We start from the raw sequence: 18,275 nt of genomic DNA on the forward strand, positions 1-18,275 counted from the left end.
TTATTTTAATCCTGTTGTCCTGTGGTAGTTTGCTGCCAAAGATGATTTGGCCCCCATGTGGAGTTATTGGAGCCTGTCCCAGAATGCACTCTACACTTACTCTGGGAGCAGAGAACAAACCAGAAGTTCCCAAATATTTGGCCAACTCTATCGACTACTTCACGGTCATTCGGAGGGCGGCAAGCAAGAAGCATCGTAAAGAACAGAACTACAGAGGGCCAAATAAAATATTTACCCGGGGCATTTATTGCTTTGTAAAACCACTAAAATTATGCCCTGATGTAATATATTGGCATGGTAGTTTGTACGTAAAATGTGTGAAAGTGCTTTTTATAATTGGATAATTTAATTCTCCCTGCTGGGTCAATGAGAGGCAGCCAGTATCGAAGACTGCAGGCTTAATTTAGCGAGGGGGGGTACACACGTCACTCTAGTGGCTTAGCCTTCTGTGGAGGGGAGAGGAGACAGTGGGAGATCTTTTTATTCCTTGGCAAATTACCTTTAGACTTCTTTTCATCACAACTCTGAAACAAGCAACCAATCCCTTTCTGATCAGCTTGTCAGTCCCTTCTTTTAACTGCTGCTCCAGGTTTTGTGTTGTGTAAGAGGATTTTTTGTAAGAGAAACTTCCCCGCTCAGGTGTCCCCTCCCCCCCTTTTTTTTTTGAGAAGTCATCTCAGTATCTTGGGGGCAGCCAAAGAATCAACAGAACTCTGTTCAGAAACTATTCTCTCTCTTGAATGTAGTCAGGTTGTTTAAATATAGCCAACTAACAGTCATTCCACCTAAAGTTTATCTAGTGTTTGTTTTTGCTATTTTGAGAATCTCTTTGTAGCACAACTGTAATAAGAAAACTGAAGAAGCTTGGTAAGCATCCGCTTGGTGATGGTGTAAATTTGCATATAAAGATACGAGCCTTCTTGAAATTAAACACTTGATGTGATTGTTTGCGTTTGACTCAGATCTGGAATTAGATTTTGTCTGAAATGATTCGCTTTCTTGATGTTTCTATGTCAACATAATATCTTTTAATCAAGCGTCATCACTGGATTTTGCAGACAAGCACATTGCCTTCTCTTGCTGCCATATTGTGTCACTTTTTGAAATCTCACTTAAAGCATTTGTTTTGTCATTTGTGGTATCAGAAGAGGTAAGGCTGCTCTCGGAATGCAGGTTGTGGTCAGTGGGTTCTATCGCCTCTAAGCCAGCATTTCCCAAACAGAATCCCACTTATTTTCTGACATAAAACTGAAGTCTTACTTTTACGATGTAAGAACTCCTTGTCCTCTGGAGCGCCTACCACCTTGTGCTTCTGTGTGAGTCTCTGTTCAGGACATGCCTCCTCTGAGGTCAAATCATTCTGCTGCATCTTTACATGTTGGAAAAGGCCCAGAGCTCATTTTGCATGCAGAAGGTTCCAGATTCAATCCCTGGTATTTCCAGGTAGGCAAAGACTCACTCCTGAAATCCTGAAGAGCCTCGGCCTATCACTGTGATGGTGAGCCAGATGGACCAATGGTTTGACTTGGTATAAGGCAGCTTCCGGTGCTCCTACCCTACCATACATTATTTGGCCTGCATGAGCAGTTATTGGAACCTTTCACCAGAAGTTCCCAGATACCTATATTGAAGCAATTGTCTGATCAGCCGGAACTGGATGGTAGGAGGCAAAGCCAGAGCAGCAATTCATACAAAGATTCATTAGGCAGCCTCCTTTTGCAGGCAGGTACTTCAAGCTCATAAAAGCTTGAGTCTTTTAATTCTGATTCTCTTGGCCCACCAGCAGTTTTCTAGTACACCCTGGCACGCAGTTTGGAAATTTTGGCTCTAAGCTTTCATTTGCCAACGTTACCTTCTGGCTATGCACTCTTACCGCTGCCCTTGCCTTTCCGAAACCAAAAGCAGAGGTCATAGCAGTGACCTGTAAGTTGTCTGTTGGTTTCATTATGCTGCCTATGCTGTACCCTCTCTGTACAGTCTTTGGAATCGCCAAAACCAAAGAGGTCATTCCCTGGGAAGAGCCTGGTATTCTCCGCCTTTGCATGCCCTCCCTGTCAACAACCTGCTCCTGTTTCTGTGGGGCTTGCTCATTTTGCTATGGCCGGAGCCACACTAGGAGATTTTTTGAACACTACGGTTCAGATTTTGCAAATGACCGCAATCTGTGATCACTGCTATTGTAATATGGCGTAAAAATGCATTTTCTTGCCTCTGATTTATAATCTCCTGGAGCTGTAGAAATGTCAGCAGTCTGCTTGGGCAGGGTTTGATGGGCTGCTTTCTGGAGGCGAGTTGGAATCTGTATGAAGCCTGTACAGCCATTTTTTAAAGAATATGTGAGTAGAATATAAATTGGTATCACAACATTCCCCCATCGTCGCCTAGACACCCCAACTCTTACACGGGAAGACACCCGAAGACACCAAAACCTGCATTCCTGTACCCGTGAAAATCTACGAAAGCAAATATATATATATATATATATGCAGGTTTTGGTGTCTTCGGGTGTCTTCCCGTGTAAGAGTTGGGGTGTCTAGGCGACGTTTCGACGAGGTCTCACTCGTCATCTTCAGGCTGGTGTTTTCGGCTTCTTGTTACTAGAACAGAGCAGGATCTCAGTGTTTGAGTTCCTATAAATACTGTTGAGGGGGTGTGGTGTATAGCTATACACCACACCCCCTCAACAGTATTTATAGGAACTCAAACACTGAGATCCTGCTCTGTTCTAGTAACAAGAAGCCGAAAGCACCAGCCTGAAGATGACGAGTGAGACCTCGTCGAAACGTCGCCTAGACACCCCAACTCTTACACGGGAAGACACCCGAAGACACCAAAACCTGCATTCCTGTACCCGTGAAAATCTACGAAAGCAATATATATATATATATATATATATATATATATATATATGCTTTCGTAGATTTTCACGGGTACAGGAATGCAGGTTTTGGTGTCTTCGGGTATCTTCCCGTGTAAGAGTTGGGGTGTCTAGGCGACGTTTCGACGAGGTCTCACTCATCATCTTCAGGCTGGTGCTTTCGGCTTCTTGTTACTAGAACAGAGCAGGATCTCAGTGTTTGAGTTCCTATAAATACTGTTGAGGGGGGTGTGGTGTATAGCCTCCAACGTTCTGGGCAGAGAGGAAGTTCCTAGGTTAATGTGCCTTTTCTTCTTTTGTTCATTAATTACTTGAGGGATATCTTGAGTGATTTCTTGAGTGATATTCTGAGTACCACTTAGGAGGGTCATTAGGTGTGGATTAGTTGCTAAAGCTTTCGTGTCTTGACCTCTTGAGCTAGTGAAGAGTTTTTCTGAGAAAATGGCTGTACTGCACTTAGTTGTGCTCTGGCTTGGCTTCGTGTATAGGGGCGAGCTGTGGTTTTGTGCCCTGTGCCAGCCAGATCTGTGTAGGGATTGCTGCACCCCCCTGCAATCCCTACACAGATCTGGCTGGCACAGGGCACAAAACCACAGCTCGCCCCTATACACGAAGCCAAGCCAGAGCACAACTAAGTGCAGTACAGCCATTTTCTCAGAAAAACTCTTCACTAGCTCAAGAGGTCAAGACACGAAAGCTTTAGCAACTAATCCACACCTAATGACCCTCCTAAGTGGTACTCAGAATATCACTCAAGAAATCACTCAAGATATCCCTCAAGTAATTAATGAACAAAAGAAGAAAAGGCACAATAACCTGGGAACTTCCTCTCTGCCCAGAACGTTGGAGGCTATACACCACACCCCCCTCAACAGTATTTATAGGAACTCAAACACTGAGATCCTGCTCTGTTCTAGTAACAAGAAGCCGAAAGCACCAGCCTGAAGATGATGAGTGAGACCTCGTCGAAACGTCGCCTAGACACCCCAACTCTTACACGGGAAGATACCCGAAGACACCAAAACCTGCATATATATATATATATATATATATATATATATATATATATATATATATATATATAGCCCAAAAGTCAATTTGGATCAAAACTGCATTCATTTTGGAGTAAATGGATGAAAACTGATCCCATTCATTGTAGGCTCTGGGGAACCTACATGCTGTAGCTATTACCTTTCTTTGTGTTCATTGTGAAATGGAAAAAAGGACTTTCATATTTGGAAAAGCACAAATGTACATGAGATATGTTTTCGTGGTAAGCAAAAACAAGATTGAGGTGAAATGAATAGGGTGCCAGTTTTCAAACATCTAAAAATACTTTCCATAAAGAAAAATGAAAACAGTTGTTTACTAGGACAACTGATGCCCGGGGAAATAGCTTGGAAGTAAGAGCAATTATACTATTTCTATTAACCATACTTTTCTTGATTGCATATGTGAGATATGATACCATTGCTTGATAAGCTTGAAGTAGTAACCTCACATTTCATTAGGCAAAATTTATGGTTTGTTGATCATTTGTAAGCCTTGATTGCGGTGTCCAAGTAATGAGCTGCAAGCCATTCATTACTTATACACCAAAATCCATGTTTACAAATTGTTAGATAAAGTGCACAGTATTCTTTACACACCTTCCTTTCCCATCGCATCCACACACCCACAATCTTTACACATTTTCCTCATAGTTGTTAGATGTCTATTCTTTCAGCTTTTTAGTGGGAGATTGGTTTCTTTTACTGCCTTGTGTCACAGTACAGAGTTAAGAGTGCAATGTTGTTTGTCATAAAGAAGCATATTTTAAATTGTAACGGTATACAAGGTGTCGGTTGTCTGTTTTAAAGGAATAATTCCGCACTGATCAATCGTGATGCCTGGCTTTTGTTTTATACTCAGTTGACTTCTTTTACCATGAGTGAGATGAACTGTGCAAGAATGAGTTTGACACTGAACATTAGTCACGGGGGGCAACAGCACGGGAGATCTGTTGCATGCCCAGGCTCTGTACTCCCCCACCTGACCGACTGATGGAGCCTTCCTGGTCCATCAGGCCCACCACCTAGGAGGCCCTGTCTCTAGGCCTGCCTTCCATTGGCATCTTTCCCACATCCAGCCATTTCATCTTCTGTGTTTTAGAACCTCTCGCCTAATCTGTTCTTGTACATTACCATTCTTTCATTTCACATGTCTTCCCTTTTCTCTCCTTCATCTGGTTTCTATTTTGTTCAATGGCTTGAGTTTTTGTTTTTGAATTTTGCTTAGCTCTCCCTGCTGATTCCCACCCAGTGCTGCCCTTTTCTCAATTCAGTGGGTTCTTTGAATGCAGCAGGTAGATCTAGACATCTGCAAATACCACTTCACTGTCTGCCCGCTAAGTGAAATGTATTAGCTGAACAAAGCATGTTGTAGCATGTTCTTTTTACTGATATGAAAGTCCTCTGCAGTAGCAAAGAATCTGTGTTCAAACATTTAATTGTTAGGGTATTCCTGATGTTTCAGAATGGCTGGTTGGAAATTTGAGCTGAGAAAATGGCTGTACAGGCTCTAGGTGTATTATAGGCCGTGTATTCAGGTAACTTGAGATCACAGCTCCTTTCCCCCCTTGCTTTAGGTGGAGGAACGTTCCAGGCTCAACCGGCAGAGTTCTCCAGCAATGCCTCACAAGGTGGCCAACAGGATATCAGATCCAAACCTGCCTCCTCGATCAGAGTCCTTTAGTATTAGTGGGGTGCAGCCTGCTCGGACGCCGCCCATGCTCAGACCAGTGGATCCACAGGTACAGTGACTCAGTGGAGTCTCATTTTCTTCTTCTGGTCATATGCAAATAAAATACGACACATGGTCCTCATTCAAGGTAATGTCCTGCCTAAATGTGTTTCATCTGCCAAATATGTGTTTCATGCAATCATATTCAATATGCTGACTGTGGCAACGCTGTGATGACAGTATCACAGCCTTAGTTCAGTTTATTTGGGCAGGCTGAACTAATCTTGTAAATGCAGAGACACGTTCCAGTCAACACATCCTATTTCAGCCCCACTTTTGAAAATACTTCCTTGCACATGGTGAGATGCAATACTAGCATGCATGCATGTAGTTTAGAATGCCCAAATTATTTTGAGGGCCAACACACATTGGCCTCGTTTGCGCATAATGCTTAACCATGACTTAGCCTGAACATGCAAAAGTGCTGCCTCCCAGGGAGCAGATCACAGCTGTTTTCTTCCTACCTGCTCCTTTTAGCCCAGTGCAGCATGGCAGCTAAACCAGTGTTAGGCTTGGTATGCCATGCAAATGTGGGGTCATGGTCAAGTGCTCTCCTCCTTAACCATGTTCTGAAGCCAAGAACAAACCAGCATGTTTGTGTGATCCCAGTGAGCCGTAATTTGGCTTCCTTTGACTTACGAACCAGGCCATTGTGTTAACCATTTGGGTTGGGATGGGGGAGGAGCAGACTCTGTCTTCCAAGGTTAGGGTGATCACACATACATTCAAACAAGCAGTACATTTATTACCACCTTAAGGAAATATAGGGTAGGATGGGGAGAATGTAAGTGTCAAACCTGCTCCAGATCTTGCCTTGGATGGGACCATTGGTCAAGTAACGAATAAACGCACCTCAGAAAGGCTATTTTAATTGTCTTGCACTATTTTAAGAGGGCTATTTTAATAGTCTTACACTGATGTGGGGCAGTAGTGCTATATATGTGGTCCATGGGGGAGGTGCATGATGTATTCGGATAAGATGATTTTATTAATAGAGACTACTGCCTATCTGCAAACTGCCTGATGAAAAACAAACAGCCACTGCTGAGCGGTTCTAGGGTAAGCAAGCCCTGTATTGTTTATGTTGCTTTCTCCAAACCTCATAGAACTATCAATCAAGGACGTGTTTGCATGTTATATATATTTAGGTGCATACCTAAGTTGCTTCTAATGTACCTTTCCCAATGAATGAGACGTGCGTCTTAGGAAACACTCATCAGAGGGACAAGATCTGCAACAAGTCCCTGTCAAATGTAGCAACTCAGCTTTCAGAGTATGCTAAATTAACAGTAGCCGAATATCTGAACTTGGGAGTAAAGAAGTAGAATATTTGCATTCTCATGGTTCCATTCATAACCTGATCACCAGTTCCGTTCCAGATCATCCCTCTTCCTCCTTTGTTCCATTGATAACAAACATTGCACTGCTACGTTGTCAAAGCAGGTTTCAATCCGGACGGGCACCTGCCTGCCAAACCTACCATGTAAATTTCTCTCAATTCTCCAAAGAAAAGTACGATACACATGATAAAACATTTTTCTTCATTTTGGAGTTATCAGGTGGCATCTTCCATGAGAGAAAAGTGAAAGATTGTATATGAAACATTGGTCTGCTCCAGTATGGCAACCTTTCTGTCTCAGTTGGGACCTTTTCCTCCAACTATGCTGAAACAAAAAGTACCTGGTAGCGAGCAAAATTTTACCATAATTGCTTCTCTCCCCCACCTCCAGCTTTCTTTTCATTCATGCATGTCATTTAAAACCATCCATCTTAACAACAATTTTGCAGGAGTCAAGTTCCCTTTTTAAAACTGATGGGGAAGTGCTGAGGGACCCCTACCCCAGTACTCTAGACCTCTTGCCCTAAATAAAACCCCTATGCTTCTGTAAATGTAGTATATTTATGCACATCTTAGAGGAGGCATATAACATGGGTTGGATTAGTAAAGTGGGTAGACGCCATCATGTTCAGAAGAGACCACTGAAATGAGTAGAATTTACTGTGTTTCGTAGGCTGCAAGTGATACACAAGCTTCGTTCAGTTGATCCATTGCACGGTGGTAGAAATGTAATTCAAAATCATACAGCATTAGCACTATACATTACAACTACTAACAGCAGGCACAAAAATCATTAAGTGGTCCTTCAAGGCTCTCAACAATTTTCATGTATTCCCGGGGGTGAAAAGGTGTTTGACCTACTGGTCTACTGTATGCATCACTAAATCTGGATCCATCCTAAAGTATTTCTAAATGCAGAGCCCTCAATCTTCCAGAGAAGCAGATTGTACTTGGTTTAACATAGAGTCTACTTTACTTATGCTTTGGAAGCCAATTCACTTCCACAGCGTAAAAATACACATTCGTAGCTTGCTCCTTCCTTCCTTCCTTCCTTCCTTCCTTCCTTCCTTCCTTCCGTCCTCCTCCTTCTCTTCCCTGTCTTTCTTCCTTTCTTTTGGCAACTCAGTGCAACTAAAAACAGAGGAGCACCAGCCCTGCAAATAAGTCTCTATACATGGTTTATAACAATTCTTTATAGATATATACCACATAGTAGTGGCAATGCAATAAAAACTAACAATTTTTGGCAGCTCATCAGAGCCTGAAACTCCTGAAAACAGCCACTTCTTCTTTGCATTTTTCTTTGAAACATGAAGCTAAAATGTCACACCAAACCAATCACTGCACTGCTGCACCAATACATAAAAGCCTGGGGAAAATCAGGTCTCCATTATGTTTTTGGATATGCCTGCAAAAACCTTTCTTTTTTTTTGGAAAAAAAATCTCATGTATTTTCTTAAACCATTTCACAAATAACACATGATCATATAGTTAACAATTATATCATAACAATTATATGTAGAGAGGGGTAGAATTAAGGCTACATGAGGAATCTCATATTTGGCATTTCCTGACCTCATTCTGCTTAATATTGTAAACTTTGAATCTTCTTATTACATTTTTGAATGGAATTCTAAAAAAAAAGAAAAGCAAACCAAAATAAATGTGGAACAAAGTTTTTTTAAAAAAGAAAAAGAAAAATTGCTTTGCAACTAGTCATTTTTTAAAAACACAAAATTACATTTATTTATTTTTTCCTACTGATGGTTTTGTTTTAACTTGGTGCATAGATTCCACATCTGGTCAGTGTGAAATCCCAAGGACCTTCCTTGCCTGCCTCTCAGTCACTGCATGAACAGCCCACAAAGGGAATGGCTGGGTTTCAGGAGGCTCTGACGGTGACCTCTCACCGCACTGAGATGCCAAGGCAGAACTCGGACCCCACCTCCGAAAACCCTCCTCTCCCCCCTCGTGTTGAAAAGTTTGACCGAAGTTCTTGGTTACGACAGGAGGAAGACATTCCACCAAAGGTAAAAATGAGGTCACTGCTAACTTGCAAGGTTTGGAGTAGAGAGTAGCTCAGTTCCTCTGCAATGGCGCCTTAGGCCTTATTTTTCACACTTTATTGGGGGTTCATCAGCACTGGTGCCTCCCACAATGTGTACAGATCTGGGGAGGCATGTCCCCTAAATTCTAGAGAGCATGCAACAGGGGCCCTGGTGGGAAGGGAGTGTGGCTTTCTGACTGAACACATGCTTTGAGTGCAGAAGTTTCTAGGCTCGGTCGTTGGCATCTCCACTTAAAAGGGTCAGATATCAGATGCGCAGAAGACCTGTGCCTGAAACATTTGGAACCTGCAGTCAGTCAGATCAGGCAGTGCTCTAGCAAATGGGTGGATATTAGCATGACCTGGGATACGACAGTTTACTGTATTCCCTGGTAGACCATATCTTCCTGGTGCAGGTCCACTGCACATTTAGAGAAATCCATCTGCCATGTAAACTGGCCCTTACTTATAGATCAGAGTGGGCCTAACATTATCCCTGCCATGGCCTCCATCACAGCTAAGTGAGCCAGCACAAAAGGTAAAGAATTTGGGTCCCTCCCCCTCCCCCTGGGACGCAGAGCCTAGGACTTGCTGATCAGAAAGTCGGCAGTTCAAATCCTCGTGATGGGGTGAGCTCCCGTTGCTAAGTCCCAGCTCCTGCCAACCTAGCAGTTTGAAAGCACGTCAAAGTGCAAGTAGATAAATAGGTACCGCTCTGGCGGGAAAGTAAACGGCGTTTCCGTGCGCTGCTCTGGTTTGCCAGAAGCGGCTTAGTCATGCTGGCCACATGACCCGGAAGCTGTACGCTGGCTCCCTCGGCCAATAAAGCGAGATGAGCGCCGCAACCCCAGGGTCGGTCACGACTGGACCTAATGGTCAGGGGTCCTTTTACCTTTACCCCTCCCCCTAGTAATTGTCCCGAGCAAGTTCTGTACTCCTGCAAAAAAGTCTACTTAACAGAAAGTTCACAGCACCTGGGATAGGTCAGTCAGTAGAGCATGAGACTCTCTGTGTTCAAGCCCCACATTGAGCAAAAGATTCCTGCACTGTAGGGGGTTGGACTAGACAGCCCTTCGTGGTCCCTTCCAACTCTACAATTCTACAGAGACTTTAAAATTTCACAGAGAAGAAGTTGGAGACTAGGCAGATCTACTAGTACATATTAGCCATGGAGGAGACAAAGAGTATCCTGTGATACTCTGCCTAAAATAGGTTGTTACACAAGAGGCTTCTCACAACTGTAGAAAGAGTGGAGACCTTTGATGGTGCCACCTCCCCTAGCATTGTTGAAATGGCCCTCAGGGATTATATGACTTGGGCCCTTTTATACAGTGGCACTTTCATGCCAGGGCACAAGCAAACATCAGTGAGGTATAATTCCGAGTCTTGGCACTGGTGCAGATTTTATACCCTTGCACCAGACCCCCCAGTATTATGGACTAATTTTGTGAGTCTTGGATGTAGCGCCCCAGGCTATAGCATCAACCAACAAGACAAATGTGAGAATATGCACTGCATCAACAAATTAGAAGTGTTGGCCACTCTTCTCTGGCATGTATGTAAAACACTGTTAAATAATATGACAAAGGAACTCCCCAAGTCCTTTACTGAAATCAGAATAAATCATCACCTCTCTATCTTGGCTTCTGTTAGAAGCATAAAACTTGCCATACTGGATCAAATCTTTAGGCTTTCTAGGTTGACGTCATGTATCCAGATGTAATCAATACCCGGTGGAGTGTTCTGTAAGGGTTCCAGAAGTTTTATACCTTAATGATGTGATGGCAGTAGCTCTTTAATTAACAGTGCAATCCCATACGTATAAGTCCCATTGAGTTCAGTGAGGCTTTCTCTCAGGTAAGTGGGTATAGGATTGCAGCCTCTTTTCCAATATAGTAATGCACTTACCTTGTTTCTAATCTTCTTTCAGTTTTTTTGGATGTATTACAACATGGCTGTTAAAAGCTTCTTCTGTGCTGATTCAGCCCTTTGCCTCAGATGATGTGGTTACGAAAAAGAAAAGATCTAGCTAATTCATGTGATGTGGTGACATTGGCTGTAATTTCCCTAAGATGTAAATGCACCAAAGCAACAATTTGCACTGATGATAAGAAAAGTTTGTAGACAACAAAGTGATTTATGATGTCAGCCTATAATGCCTTAGTTGGTAGATTTGAATTTCAGTCTGCGGTTGATTACAAAATTCTTCCCAAATTATTAAAATGTAAATGTTGCATCTCAGTTAGTCTATATGGATAAATAGCATTGAATTATCTGTGAGCAACCAGGCCCAATTCAAGTTGTTAGCACTAGTGTAAACAAAGTAGTGCCAGGTTACCTAAGGAACTGCTTTGCCCAATATATCCCTGCCCTCCTCACATGGGGCACTGCTGAGAGTACCATATGCCCCAGAGGTGTTCTTAGCTTGTACTAGAAATGGCTTTTAGTATTGCAGCTCCAGCCCTCTGGAATGACTTAGCAGCCAGAATTATATTTAAGAAGGCTTATGTGTGACTTTGTCATTTCCACAATGTTAATTGTGCATCTGTACAAATGGTGTTAATTGTTTTTTTAGAATTTGCATTATTTTTATTTACCATATTTTTATTCCGTTCACACACGTTGATGGTCTCAGACTGTGAAGCAGTTTATAATTTCATGAAATTAATGAATCAATCAACCAACGGCTTGGGGGTCAGGGACTTCAAACAATTGCCATCCCTGTGCCGACTTACCTGACCTTAAGCTTGGCAGGGGAGACCCTGCTGGTGGCTCTGCTGTCAGTGGGGACTGTCACCCACAGCAGCACTGAATTCCCTTACCTGGTATAGTGAAAACATTTTTGTTCACCCAGGCATTTGGTACTTGAAGAGCGGTCATAGCTTTTTAGCAGCAGTTGTTGTATATGTGAATCTGGAACACATGGCTGTTCCTTCACAGAAGTGCTTTGCATCAAGTAGTTTGATTGCATTTGAAGCAGTGGTACATGTGACGAGGCAATTTCTGTAAACTCAGAGGTGAGCTGACCATAAAACAATACTGTCGTCATTCCTCATGGAGTCCAGTTCAGATGCATATCTTGTTTGAGCCGCAATACATAACAAGTTTTCAAGAGAGAGAAATTAAATGTATATTAAAAAAAAAATTGCCATGCGACAGTATGCAATTAATACAGTCAACTCCAGGGTCTAAAAACATGGGTTTTTTGCCAAGGGCAGTGCTAAAGTCACCACTTTCTGGTTGTCTTGGAAAAGGAGGAGGCTCGGTGCTTTGCATGCAAAAAGCCATGGGTAAATCTCTGAACTAAATGAACTTGATGCAGTGGGGCAGCATTTAATGGGCATTGCAATATCTTCCATGTAAAACAGAATGAACAGAAAAGCGAGAAGAACAAGAGTTTCCCTCAGACTGTTTTTCCTTAAGACAATTAAATAATTTTCAAGGTGTTGCCAAAAGTCGAACATGCACCAGTAGGGGGCAGCGCTTGCGAGCCCAAGAAGGCGAGTTATGCTTCTGTTGGTCTGTTTTTGAATTCCTCCTGGACAGCAAACTTCCAGGATCCATAACAGGCTGGGAAATCATCTGGACTATGCTCCAATCCCAGGTATTTAACTTACCTAGGAGGATACCTGAATTTTATTTTCACTCCCAGAAGTCAGCAACCTCTATGGGCTGCCATGCAGGATCTGGATTTCTGAGAATCTCTGCTTTCATTCATTTGGATGGATGCTAGAAATTGTGGAAGGGCAGACAATAATATTGCCCCACCCATCACCATGGCTCCTTACACGTTGAGGAATGCTGTGTTGAATTTCTGTCGGGTTCGGTTCTTCACCCGCAAGCTCCCACATAAAGGCCAACGGGCATACACCAAAGGAAACAATTTTGTGCTGCCTGAAGTACGGTATACTCCCATCTTCCCTCTAGACGAGTGCTTTGCCAAAGGAGATGGAGGCATGCCACAAGTTGCAATGTGGCTTCCCCCCCCCCCAAAAAAAATTAAAAAATCCTGGGAATTATAGTTCTCCAGCATCTCCAGGTAGTATCAGTCATTGCAGACAGTACTAAGCTAGATAAACAAATGGTCTGACTCCTTCCTATTTTTTTCCTATTCTTTGGGGGGGGGGTGATGGTGATGGTGATGATGATGATGATTATACACCACCCTATACCCGGAGGAAGGACGCGGGTGGCGCTGTGGGTTGAACCATAGAGCCTAGGACTTGCCGATCAGAAGGTTGGCGGTTTGAATCCCCACGACGGGGTGAGCTCCCGTTGCTCAGTCCCTGCTCCTGCCAACCTAGCAGTTCGAAAGCATGTCAAAGTGCAAGTAGATAAATAGGTACCGCTCTGGCGGGAAGGTAAACGGCATTTCCGTGTGCTGCTCTGGTTTGCCAGAAGCGGCTTAGTCATGCTGGCCACATGAGCCGGAAGCTGTACGCCGGCTCCCTCGGCCAATAAAGCGAGATGAGCGCTGCAACCCCAGAGTCGGTCACGACTGCACCTAATGGTCAGGGGTCCCTATACCTTTATACCCAGAGGTAGTCTCAGGGTGGTTCACAACAAGACCACAACATATAAAATCAAACCAAAAGCAATAACCCAATAAACCCCTCCCCCCCCAAATGCCTGTAGTACAGATACACGCATGTGCACATCTCTGTTCATAGCTGCTGTGTGTGTGTGTGTGTGTGTGTGTGTGTGTGTGTGTGCAAAGCAGCAACAAACAAGTTTTACGAAGGGGTGCTGTTCCACTTGACTTCTGCAACAGGTAAGGCCAATCTAGATATCCCTAATCCAGGCTTCTTTTCTAATGTGTAAATAGCTAACGTAACAATGCACAGAAGAAAGAAAGTCAGCGTTTACTGCTTCAGGGAATGAACTGTCCTCAACTCAATTAAAATATCTCCCATATTTTAGCCTTTGAAAGTGCTGGGTGTGGTTTGTAATTGCTTTATTTAAAAATATTTTCTATTTTTTGGTGATAGTTTTTTTAAAAACAACAACAACAACCCTTCATGCTTGCAGACTTTACCAAAGCTCTGGTCTTTCCCAGTTTGCTGGTGTGAACTGTGGGCCTGATTGTAAGAGCACAGCCTCAATAGCCTTTATGTTTTTGTCATCTTATAGGTGCCTCAGCGAACTACTTCCATCTCACCTGCATTAGCTCGGAAGAACTCTCCAGGGAATGGTAATGCACTAGGACCTCGACTAGGATCACAGCCAATAAGGGCAAGGTAATGCCAACCAAGAAGGAAAAGCTCCCCCTGGCGACTTCAGAACACAAGCATAGAATCAGAGGAATCTCCCTACCTCCCAAGTTTACTGAATTATGTATAGCATAGCAGAGGCATCTGCATATCTAAAATTTTGTATTTATAAGTACCACCTTTTCTATCTATACGCACATACACAAAGAGAGAATGAAGGGAACAATAGTCTTGTACCCACATTTACCTCTTATGTGCTTTTTCTTTCCACTTTCTTCTCATTTCTGTGCTATTACCTCAAATAAATGAGTTATCTCAAACTGTTGTTGAGAGGTAGGCACCTTCCCCCAGCAACTGTAATGATAAAGTAGAAACTGGGGGGATGGCTGAAGGATGTATCAAGGACAAGGTACCAAGGTACACAAAGACTTAATTAATGCTATAGTTGCTGGTTCAGCCTGTGTCTCCTCTACTGATTCTGATTTATTTATTTATTTATTTGCAATTCTATTATTGTCCTTCATCCGAACATCACAGGGTGGTTTACAATATAAAAACACACAACAATGCAGACCATAACATCAAACAAAAACAATCGCCCCCACACACAAAGTTTAAAAGGCCATTGATTGTTTAATTAACCAAAGGCCTGGGAGAAGAGGAATGTTTTTGTCTGGTGCCAGTGGCGTAGCATGGGGGGTGCAGGGGGGGGGCGGCCGCACCGGGCGCAACATCTGGGGGTTAGGGTTAGGGGGCGCAAATCCACAGGTTAGGGGGCGCAAATCACTTGCCTTGCCCCGGGTGCTGACAACCCACGCTACGCCACTGTCTGGTGCCTAAAGACATGTAATGAAGGTGCCAGGAGAGCCTCCCAAGGAAGAGTATTTCATAAAGGTGGAGCCACCACAGAAAAGGCTCATTCTCGTGTTTCCTCCCTCTGGATTTCTCACAGAGAAGGCACATGAAGAAGGGCCTAAGATGATGTCCATGGGTCAGGGGGAGTTCATATGGGGAGAGGCAGTCCCTGAAGTATTGAGTTCTTGAGCCGTTTAAGGGTTTATAGGTCAAAAGCAGCACTCTGAATTGGGCCCAGAAACTAATTGGCAGCCAGTGCAGTCAGGCCAGAATTGGCAATATATGCACAAACTGTGTTGCCCCAGAGAGCACCCTAAACGCTGAATTCTGCACCAGCTGAACTTTCTAAACCAGAGGCAGCCCCATGTATAACGAATGTGATCTAACCTAGATGTTACAATAGCATAGACAAAAGAAGTTAGGCTATCCCAGCCCAGATAGGGAGGTTTGGACTAGCAGCAAATCAAAATTAGTATCAGCACAGTCTCCTGCAATTCAGTGCCTCTGACAGTTGTAAAATAGTCCACCTGGAAGTGCCTGTAGGCTTGCAGCTATCTCAAGATAAACCCAGCAGTTACCTCTTGGTGCGGCTGCCAAGGCGTGAAATGTAATGTGTGCCAAAGCACTGTTTCTCTTCAGGAGGGAGTCAGAACAAGAGTTATTGTATAGCTGGCAAATGAAGTGTCGAATATCAGCCTGCCTGCAGCTTGAAATAAGCTAAGATATAAAACCACTAACATCAGGGAATAGGAGTCCAGCAGGTATCATCCACTGTCGTATTTGCAGCTGCTAAAGAAGAAATGTTTTGGAATGAAAGAATTAACCTGCAGCTAGCTGGTTTACTTAATTTTTTGTTGTGTTTTCAGTACTGTAAATGAAAGTCATTTTGGATTATGCCATCTGTCTTCCCTGTCCCCAAGTGATGTGCGTAACTGTAGGAGACGTGTACATATGCAGTGGTTTGCGCCATAATATAAGTAAATCAAATGGTTATCAGTGATGTATGCTTTATTATGATGTGCCGTTTGCTAATCCTCTCTTGCATGTCATAGGAAGGTCATGTCTGTGTTGCTGTTATGCTTATTTAACATATGCAGCCCCCCCCAACAAGAATCTTCAAGGCTTTCTTAGCAATATTCTCAGCAACTTCACAAAGCAATAATTCCCAGAATGCCTTGCTAGAAGTCATAGTGGTTAACCAGCAGAGATTTGTAGGCCTGATTCAGATGAAACAGAAAACTGTAGTTTCCTAACCATGTGAGCAAGCTGCAACATGCCTCAGGCTTGTTCCCTCCCTTCTCTTCCTTATTCACACCTGCAAAGAGGAGATCAAAAGCTTCCCTGTGCTATGTGATGTGTTTAAACTGTATTTAGTGAACAAATCATGATCCAAGTTTCGATCCAGCAGGGAACTGCAATGATTTAAAATAGGAAGAGAAAGCTTTTAATCTCACATCTGAACTGAGCAGGAGGTTTTTTCTTGAGTTAGGAAGGTGTCAGGTTTGCTTATCACCTGTGCCCAAGGGTGCCAGCTCCTGGGGGACGAGGCACTGTGCCCCCCCATCTTTTTTTCCCCTTAAGGTTCCAGGCCCCCTCAATGTTCAGAAGGTCCCCTGCACAACATCTGGACATCAACGCGGTGTCATGTGCAGGCCCTCTCAGTCCTCTGCCTCTGAGATTCCAAGGTTTAGCATAAGGAGTGCCCAAGATTTTGTGTACAAAACCTGGTCAAAAAAGTTATTTGTAGCGATGTATGAAAATACTCCTGATTGAGGACAAAGGAGACATCCATGTATGAGTTAGAGAAGGGTGTGTGTGTGTGTGTGTGTGTGTGTGTGTGTGTGTGTACGTACGTACACCACTTGATGGTTAAAAAAACCAAAACCCTCTAAAAGTGGTTCATAACAATGTTAGAAAAAGTCATTAAGTTTTTTTTTTTTTTAAACATTAAAATCTACACTAGCTAAAAAGAAATAAAGCATGTAGCGTCTCTATGTCTGGATAGGCTTGCCTAAACAAAAATGATGCCATGGCACCTAATTTCTACTCGCTTCACTTCACAAAACACTTCCTAAAAGACACATGAAGAGTGACACCCAATCCTTCTCCTTTCTAGTAACCCTGACCTACGGAGAACAGAGCCTATAATAGAAAACCCCTTACAGAGGACAAGCAGCGGCAGCTCTTCCAGCTCAAGCACCCCCAGCTCACAGCCCAGTTCCCAAGCAGGCTCCCAGCCTGGATCCCAAGCTGGTTCTAGTGAACGTAACAGAGTCAGAGGTAAGACATGTCTTCCTTCCTTCCTTCCTTCCTTCCTTCCTTCCTTCCTTCCTTCCTTCCTTCCTTCCTTCCTTCCTTTTGCATTCTGCCAAGTCCAACACTCTACCCATCGGACTAGATTCCACCTAAACATTAGGAAGAACTTCCTGACAGTAAGAGCTGTTCGACAGTGGAATTTGCTGCCAAGGAGTGTGGTGGAGTCTCCTTCTTTGGAGGTCTTTAAGCAGAGACTTGACAACCATATGTCAGGAGTGCTCTGATGGTGTTTCCTGCTTGGCAGGGGGTTGGACTCGATGGCCCTTGTGGTCTCTTCCAACTCTATGATTCTATGATTCTATGATTCTATGAAAGGTTGTTTTCTGCTGCTCCAGAGAAGCGGACACGGAGCAATGGATCCAAACTACAAGAAAGAAGATTCCACCTAAACATTAGGAAGAACTTCCTGACAGTAAGAGCTGTTCGACAGTGGAATTTGCTGCCAAGGAGTGTGGTGGAGTCTCCTTCTTTGGAGGTCTTTAAGCAGAGGCTTGACAACCATATGTCAGGAGTGCTCTGATGGTGTTTCCTGCTTGGCAGGGGGTTGGACTCGATGGCCCTTGTGGTCTCTTCCAACTCTATGATTCTATGATTCTATTCTATGATTCTATTCTATGACTGGCATCTTGTGAAACAAAACAAACATTGTAAAACAACACAAAACCATATTTCCGTCTCAACTGTGAACATCTCTGTCCCTAGCACTGGCATAGACCTGCTTTGAAAGTCTCATGATTTGCATGGTGCAGGATCAGTTCCTCCCGAGAGAGCTTTTCAGTGGATCCTGAAGCAAATAGAGAAGGAATCAGCTACCTGGAAGTAAAGCTGTTCTCATTGGCGAGCGGTATG

The 18,275-nt window shown here is 43.4% G+C and overlaps 1 protein-coding gene across 7 annotated transcripts in view; it reads left to right on the forward strand.

Moving 5' to 3' along the window:
* The window catches only part of TNIK (TRAF2 and NCK interacting kinase), a 297,411-nt gene that overhangs the window by 242,765 nt on the left and 36,371 nt on the right, over window positions 1-18,275 (forward strand). For 6 of the 7 annotated variants that reach the window (XR_014007042.1, XM_081189958.1, XM_081189957.1 and 3 more), the window contains 4 exons: window positions 5,505-5,669; window positions 8,789-9,028; window positions 14,176-14,282; window positions 17,227-17,390. Coding sequence is in view for 6 of the 7 variants with exons in the window: in XM_081189958.1 (XP_081046084.1) it covers window positions 5,505-5,669; window positions 8,789-9,028; window positions 14,176-14,282; window positions 17,227-17,390 (676 nt within the window). In the remaining variant the exon portion in view is untranslated. The remainder of the gene's footprint in view (window positions 1-5,504; window positions 5,670-8,788; window positions 9,029-14,175; window positions 14,283-17,226; window positions 17,391-18,275) is intronic. The other variant, XM_081189961.1, reaches the window with a different exon arrangement.

The sequence above is a fragment of the Podarcis bocagei genome (assembly GCF_964188305.1).
Source record: "Podarcis bocagei genome assembly, chromosome: 4".
In the NCBI taxonomy this organism is placed as follows: domain Eukaryota; kingdom Metazoa; phylum Chordata; class Lepidosauria; order Squamata; family Lacertidae; genus Podarcis; species Podarcis bocagei.